Source organism: Hibiscus syriacus, unplaced genomic scaffold (assembly GCF_006381635.1).
Source record: "Hibiscus syriacus cultivar Baekdansim isolate YM2019G1 unplaced genomic scaffold, ASM638163v2 tig00111701_pilon, whole genome shotgun sequence".
Taxonomy (NCBI): domain Eukaryota; kingdom Viridiplantae; phylum Streptophyta; class Magnoliopsida; order Malvales; family Malvaceae; genus Hibiscus; species Hibiscus syriacus.
This window is the reverse complement of record NW_024063157.1, coordinates 457,266-465,754: the sequence shown is the minus strand read 5'-3', so window position 1 is coordinate 465,754 and position 8,489 is coordinate 457,266. Positions and strand designations below refer to the sequence as shown.

Below are 8,489 nucleotides of genomic sequence, written 5' to 3'. Positions count from 1 at the left end.
ATATTATATATAAGATCTAGGGACAGAGCCAAAATTAAATACTGGCAGGGACCGAAATATTAGACTATTTAAGAAAAATATAAAGACTTATTATGTAGTTAAACTCGAAATTCAGCATGAACCAAACGACCTTAGTGATTAAGGGATTGTTGTTATCCTTGAGGTCCCGAGTTCAAGCATGAATGTAGGGGTATGAGCGTCATTGTCAAATAGTTGAAAGTCTTTGTACATATATTACCTTGTATTCGCCCTAAATTTAAAAAATAAAAAGCTCAAAAGACAACTTCTAATTTATCTAATATTTAAACTTACAATGACTTAAATTATAATTAGACAAAAAATTTGAGAACACAAACTTACCATTCTTTAGTTCGACCTCTACTTGATTAAATATTTAATAAATTTTTATATTTTCTAAATTTAAATATATTTTTACATGAACCAAAATACTATTAAACCAAAATTATACTGAATATATAAATTTTAATAGGGGCCGAGGCCCCCTTGAACCCTAAGGGAGCTCCGTCCCTAATTAAATAGAGTTTTATCTTAAAAGTGAGTCATGTTTTGAGTCGAGTGAAACTTTTCTATACCCAAATTGAAATATTTTAAAGTTTAAAAAAAAAGCGTTTTGGAGTCAAATCGGATCGATTAAAAATCTTCAATCTCACCCATATCTTTTCTTGGTTTCATTCTACTAAATTAACTATGATAGTCTTGTCGTGTGTGAATGACTTTTTTTGATTCAGTGTTAGTTATTAAAAAATATATAAACTTCTCATTTTTAATTGAAGTTGAATGTCAAGAGGCATTTGGTATGGAAACATAAAAAAACAGACTTGCATTAAGAATATATTTATTTATTTTTAATTTGTATTTATATTTGATAAGCATCAAATATTTCGTATAATATGATCAAAGATATGATTAGAAAAATAATAATAATAATAATAATAATAAACAATAATCGAAGACATTTTCATATGCATAGGATGTGATAGGGTAGTAGGTAAGTGAAAGAATCAAGTATAAAAAGTCTAATATGCCTTCACCAAATTCCTCAAGACCCTTTAAAATTTCCCATTTCCCCTCATTTTCTTGGACTGTTTCTGTTTGTTTCTTCAGAAAAAAGGAATCCCAGATTATTTCCCCTTTGATTGTACATATACAAAATGTCTGTGAAGAAGGTTACATGGAAGTCTCTGATGTTAAGCTGTTGCACCAGCAGCAACTCGTCTGATGATTCTGGGAAAAAGACTTTGAAACCAATTCAGTTCCAAAGATTATCACTGTCTGATGTGAGTGATCCGAGCTCACCGATCTGTGTTGATGATCTCTCGACGTCTCTCCTCGGTTCGAATCTCAACGTCTTCACTCTAGCCGAGCTGAGGCTAATAACCCATAATTTCACACGGTGTAACCTGCTCGGAGAAGGCGGGTTCGGACCGGTTTACAAGGGGTTCGTCGATGGCAAGCTTCGGCCCGGGTTAAAGGCTCAGCCTGTGGCTGTTAAGGCACTTGACTTGGATGGCCTGCAAGGTCATAGGGAATGGCTGGTTAGTTTCTAAACCTATATGAATGCTGGTCTCTGGTATAATTCATAGTTTTATATGCTAAAAGTTGTGTTATATTCAGGCTGAAATCATCTTTCTGGGACAATTGAGGCACCCTCATTTGGTAAAGTTGATCGGATATTGTTACGAAGACGAGAACCGGCTCCTCGTGTACGAGTACTTACCGAGGGGCAGCTTAGAGAATCAACTCTTTAGAAGTATGTAAACTTGAGAGATTTGGTATTAGTACTAATTGGATATTGTTCAAGTTGTTCGGTAACGTTAAATTGGTCGATTTGCAGGGTATTCGGCTACGTTGCCGTGGTCGATAAGGATGAAAATCGCTTTAGGAGCAGCAAACGGCTTAGCCTTCCTACACGAAGCCGATAAACCGGTGATATATAGGGACTTTAAATCTTCAAACATCTTATTAGACTCTGTAAGTACTTTTGATAAGCTCTATGTTCTATATTTGTCAAAAGTGTTTGATGAAAATACCGAGACACATTGGTTCTTTCAGGATTACAATTGTAAGCTGTCTGATTTCGGGTTAGCGAAAGACGGTCCAGCAGGAGGAGAGACGCACGTAACGACTCGAGTGATGGGCACGCAAGGATATGCTGCACCGGAGTATATCATGACCGGTAAGTTGGATTGATGTTGATGATCATTGGTTTACAAAGTCAAACCATGTGATGTACCTAACCCCAAATTTTATATGTTTACTTTCAGGCCACTTGACAACAATGAGTGATGTTTACAGCTTTGGAGTAGTTCTCTTGGAGCTATTAACCGGAAAGCGATCGATGGATAACACCCGCCCAAGTCGGGAACAGAGCCTCGTGGAATGGACAAGGCCACTTTTGAGGGACCCCAAGAGGCTCGACCGGGTAGTCGACCCTAGACTCGAGGGACAGTTTTCCAACAGGGGGGCTCAGAAGGTGGCTGCATTGGCTTACAAATGCTTGAGTCACCACCCGAAACCGAGGCCTACGATGGGCGATGTGGTCCAGGTCTTGGAATCCATACAAGGGTTCGACGATGAATTCGTTGGACCGTTTGTGTATGTAGTTCCTAGTGAAACTGATGACAGCAAGGAATTCCTTGCAAAGAAAGACGATAAAAATCGCAACGATGAAAACAGACACGATTCACTTCGTCGTGGTTGGCGAAATCGGATCAAGTTGCCGCTTTCCTCAGTAGCTAATGCCGAATCTCCACTTAGCATAAAACTATAAGAGAATTTACATATCCAATACATATTCAGGTTGTAAATATTGTCAAGGAAACAACTGGAGGAAGAAAACACTAGCATAAAAGCTGAGTTGAAACAGCATACATTCATACATATATACATACATACATACATACATACATACATACATACATACATACATACATACATACATACATACATACATACATACATACATACATACATACATACATACATACATACATACATACATATATTAGTTAAAACCCAAATCCGACCCAATTTATATTAAGTTGATCGAATAAATTATGAGATTCGGTTTTTAAACTTTTCTTTATATATATTTTATAATGGACGAATTTAAAATTGCAACTTAAATTTTCTAACATATTAAACATTTCCAACATGTTTTGTCATTAACAAAACCAAGACATAAAGAAGACCAACCTAACACGTAAACTTCATATTACTTGGTCATATATAGCTTGAAAATAGTTGATTGCACTACACGTCCCTAAATTATAATATTTATTTTAAACTAGTCTCTAAACTTTTGAGTATTTCAATTTTATTCTCAAATAATGGCTCTTGTTTTAAACTAGTTCTCAAACTTTTGAGCATTAAAAATTCATCCCCAAACTATGACTATTGTTCTATATCAGTCAAACTTTTGAATACTCTAATTTCATTGAATGATTTGGGAGGTGCTATTGGAATCTTCAAAAATTTAAAGACCAATTTAGAAAGAATGTCATAAATTGAGGATGTGTCATGCAATTAAGTCCTTGAAAATTGACAAAATCCTAACGAAATATACATCTCTTCTGATACTACAACGATACAAGAAAAGAATATTGGAATTTTCAACAACCACTCATGGCCGGTCATCTAGCCTATTTATTTTATATTATAAAGTTTGCACAATTTTCCTAAATTAATTTATACAAAATGAAGTTGGAAATTTGGCATGACTTATGGGAACCAATCATTTGTTTTATAGTAAGTTAGTGTGTCGTAATCTTAGAGTGCTACATCCACACTAATTTATGTTTTAGAAATTTGAAATAACGGGAGGTGTTTGTGGCCCAACCATCAACCCCGCAACAATGGCCACAAACACCCCCGTTGAACGACATGATCGCCAGCATCAACAGATACCCCAAACCCGAGCTCAACCCGAACAGCAACCAGGCGGCGATCTTCCTCCCCGACCACTTGACTCCTCCGGAGCGGTTCGCATGCGATAATAATGGCTCTTCCGCTGCCAGATTCCCGCCGCGCCTCACGATATACCTCACGTGCTCCAGGTACTGGTAAAAAACGGAAGCCAAAACGCAAGCTAGGAGACTCGACGCGTAACTCGACCATGAATTGGTCCGCCATGAACTGAATAAGAGAGTCACCTGCCGGCTCCAGTAAAAGGTCATATGCATCATCTTCATTGAATCCTTCGATCACAGAGGAAAACAATTTCCAGAATTAAAGAGAACTTATTTTATGTTTTTTGAAAAAAAGATTACGACCTTGAACGAACTGTACTACATTTTCAAGTTGGTTTGTGTACTACAATAGAAGAAAATAGGTCAAATGTTTTCATCTGTACTTATACCATGCATAAATTGTAACTTTAGTCTCTACATTCTGTATTAATCAATTTTAACCCTTACACTTTTCGAATTTAGAAAAAAATAATACTGACCAAAATAATACATGAACGATATGAATAAATTAAATGATTTTAAAATGATTAAATTGCTAAATAGGAACTAAAAAAATACAATATATGCATAATACAAATACTAATGGTGAGATTTAATGGCAACTACACTCATGACCATTTAACTATGGGCGATTCTAGTTTAACCATTCATCTTTCAATTTTATCAAACAAACCATTTAAGTATTTAGATTATATTAATCAAATCATCTTTCATTAATATTTGACATGAGAGATGATACGACAATTAATGAAATTAATATAATTATACATTTAATCTTCATTGTTTACATAATTTATCAATTTAATCCTAATTTAAATTGAATTCAATAATGTTTTTTTAGCAATTAGATGATCTTATTCAACATTCAATATTAAATATCTAATATAAAAAAAACTTAGATACCAAATTGAATTTTGAAATGAAGTTTGAGTACCAAAAAGTATATTAATCCAATCATAAAAAGACTTAAGATTATGATTGACCAACAATGATGCACTAGCCAAGTTTCGTGTTTAAGCATGTTTCCTCTAACAGCCGTGTCATATTGGAACTAAACTTCAACGCAACCCACAATCTTCCAACAAACCATTTATCTACAAAATAATTAAAAGTATAGTACCGCTAAATACGGGTTGATTCAATCACTTGAATTTTCATTAACATATTGATAAAAAATAATATCCGAATTTCACTTGTAATTCATCTGATTTTTTTAAATATGTATATATATATATATATATATATATATATTTATTTATTTATTTATATGGTATAAGATCATGTTACAATGTAAAACTCTTTTTGTTACACAATATAAAACTGTTTTTAGTTTTATACAGATTCATGACTGGTAGATGGGTGAAAATATATAGCTGAGATTGATAATAGGAAATGAGAAGATATTCATTAGGAAAAAAACAATGAGTCAATCATAATCATCTATTTTTACTCATCAAACGGTCTTAAATCTATGTAAAACTAAAGAGTTTTACATTGTATAAGTGGATAGAGTAGATACTGGTAACTATGCATTATCCAATTATTTTGAAGATAAAACATTGTAATATATATATATAATTTTTTATGCCTGAGAAAACTTTTATTACTTTAATATATTGAAGTTATAAAGTATTGTCGTCGTTCATTATTAATATTATCGACCAAGATGATATGAGTCAATAAAAAATATCGTGTGATGAAAATATTTATTTTATATAAATTGTTTTTAAAATTTTATAAAAAGAATCCTAAAAGAAAAAAAATAAAAACTTAATTATAAAAAGTTCAAATTATTTTTTGAAAATTATAATATATTCATATATTTTAAAACTACAATTTATATATTTTGAATTTTTGTACTTGTATCTAAAATTTTCGAGATTCTTTTTTTTTTCCTACTCATTTAGCAATTTTGACATTCTTTTAAATTTTTAAAAGATAAGTGCATCAATAATTAAATTATTGTTTCTTTTTCTATTTTTTTAGTAACGTTAAAAAATTAAATCATTGTATTTATTGTTTAAATAAATTTATTTAATCATTTGGTTGGTCAAATAAAAGTAAAAAAAACATTATGCTATGCAATTAAGAAGGGGTTCAAAACTTAATTATTGAGTTAAATTAGAAATTTGTTATAATTTCATCAAAATTATATTTATATTTCAACGACATAAGGGTTCAACACTTATCCATTAAGTTAAACTAATAATTTGATAAAAATTTTACTAAAATCAATATTTAAATTGTTTATAAAATTAAGGAAAATAAATTGTTGTCATTTAGAAAGAGAGAATTTAAACCTAAGAACTTGTGTCAAAATAAAATTTAAACCTAAAATTTTAAGAAAATACGAACTTATAAAATTTATAATTATAAAAATAAATTTTAAATTAAATAATTTTTTTAAAATATAATATAAATTTAAGTTTTCAGGAGATAGATTATCTCCACCTGTTCCTCCTCGATTCATCCATGCTATCTATATTTTATTCTAAAAAAGTGGCCATGATGTTCATGCGCAAAATAATGGCGCAGCGACCGACAACGACCACAGGAACTATCTGCCTAGGCCTAATAAGGTCGCAGTCTACTCAGATATTTCTTATTTTCTTTGGACTTGTAATTTTCATATTTTTTTTAAAAAAATTGTATTTTTTTAAATATTTTAATTTTTTTTTAATTAATGAAAAATTAACATTTAGTTTCGTTATATCCAAAACAAGTGACATCAAATTCAGCTAAAAATATTATAAAAGTATTAAATTGTGTTACACTCCTTATGTAAGTAGATGAAAATATTAACATAAATAATATATACTTCAATGAAAATATTTTTTAAAATCAATGATGGTTTAAAAATTATGTAAAATCATACATAATCTTTGAGTTTCTGTAGTATGAGATTAAAAAGATACAAATAGTATTGTTATATTTGTAGACACTAATTTCCGTCCATATTTTTTTTTATTTATTTTTTATACATATATACACATATATATTATATAGTTTGCAAATTGTTTTTGAAAATACATATATAATATATAGTTTAAAACATTTTTTGAAAATATGTATATTATATAGTTTTTAAAATATTTTTGAAAATTATATAATATATAGTTTTTGAAAACGTTTTTAAAATATATATAATATATACTTTTGAAAACGTTATGAAAACATTTATATAATATATAATTTTTAAAAACCATTTTGAAAATATATTTTTTGAAAATTATATAATATATAGTTTTTGAAAACGTTTTAAAAATATATATAATATATACTTTTGAAAACGTTATGAAAACATTTATATAATATATAATTTTTAAAAACCATTTTGAAAATATATATAATATATAGTTTTTTTAAAACATTTTAAAAATTTATATATTATACGTTTTTGAAAACGTTTATATATAAAATATTATTATTATTTATTTATTATTTATTTCTCATTTATTTTTGTGCAGGGTCCATGTTCAAGAATCCAGTCCAAGTTTGGGCCTGAACTAGCCCAGCAAGGGATTAGGGTTCCCAGTTTTCAGTCACCGAGCAGTCAGGGAGCCAAACGATCAACAGTGCCAACGGCCGGCCGAGATTCCCGGGACTGACCCATCCCGGGATGATCGGCCACAACAACCACGATCCCGAGATCGTCGGGACTCACAACGGCCGGTGGGGTTTATAAAAACCCACGACCAACACAGTACAGGGGGACACACATGAACGGAAAACCAAAGCCACACAGAGGAAAACCCATCAGCCAATAACAGAACCCACATACGTCCAACAAACGAAACCAAACAGTGAACCATCAGAATATCATCACAACCAAATAACCAAACACCCAACGAAAACAAAATATCGAAGGCAAACCAAATCATAATAGCCAAATACCAAACACACACACACGCAAAAATAACAAAAACAGTACGCGTCAGGAGAACTTCAGGAAAAACGGAAGGTCGTCGGAAAAGGTGAGGGGCCGAGGGTTTGAACTTAGATCTACGCTTACTGGGGTGTGTTTTGGGGATTTAGAGGTTGGTTTTGGGTTCACAGTACGGAGAAGAGCATTTTGTGGGGGTTTAGATATATCGACCACCGCGTCGGCGGTGGTCGACGCGGTGGAGATGTCACCGGAATGGGGGCCGGCAGGCGAGCTTCAGAGAGAAGTGAGAGAGAAATGAGTTCTCTCTCTGTAAAGAGAGGGAAGAGAATAAAAAATGAGAAAGTAGGGTGAAATTTGGCCTATGGTTGGGCTTTATATCCATCCAACGAAACTACGTCGTTTTAGCTATCCCTTACCCGTGTTTTTTCAAAAATACTTGGGAAAATCTCAGGTTTGATCCTTCCTGCTCTGAAAGGTATCCGTTTAGTCACCAAATGAAATTTTAGTGTCCTATTTCTGGTCGGTATCTTTCGAAAGTTATGTTTCAGTCACTCAATGGACTTTCACCTTATTTCATTTCGAGCCTTAATATTCCAGAATTTACATTTTAGTTC

At 31.8% G+C, this 8,489-nt stretch overlaps 1 protein-coding gene across 1 annotated transcript; it reads left to right on the top strand.

Annotated features, from left to right (window-relative positions):
- The first annotated feature begins 1,083 nt into the window (after nucleotides 1–1,083).
- LOC120167844 (probable serine/threonine-protein kinase PBL12) lies at nucleotides 1,084–2,896 on the top strand. The gene is made up of 5 exons (XM_039176736.1): nucleotides 1,084–1,556; nucleotides 1,636–1,771; nucleotides 1,856–1,992; nucleotides 2,074–2,197; nucleotides 2,286–2,896. Exons 1-5 carry the CDS (start codon nucleotides 1,173–1,175, stop codon nucleotides 2,789–2,791), a joined length of 1,287 nt encoding a protein of 428 aa, XP_039032667.1. The 5' UTR covers nucleotides 1,084–1,172; the 3' UTR covers nucleotides 2,792–2,896.
- The last annotated feature ends 5,593 nt before the right edge of the window (nucleotides 2,897–8,489 follow it).

Bases quoted from the DNA above. Each gene is read 5' to 3' on its own strand.
- LOC120167844 (XM_039176736.1), top strand. From the start codon at position 1,173: ATGTCTGTGAAGAAGGTTACATGGAAGTCTCTGATGTTAAGCTGTTGC. The intron at 1,772-1,855 runs GTATGTAAACTT...GTCGATTTGCAG, and splicing joins AGAGAATCAACTCTTTAGAA to GGTATTCGGCTACGTTGCCG. The intron at 1,993-2,073 runs GTAAGTACTTTT...TGGTTCTTTCAG, and splicing joins CAAACATCTTATTAGACTCT to GATTACAATTGTAAGCTGTC.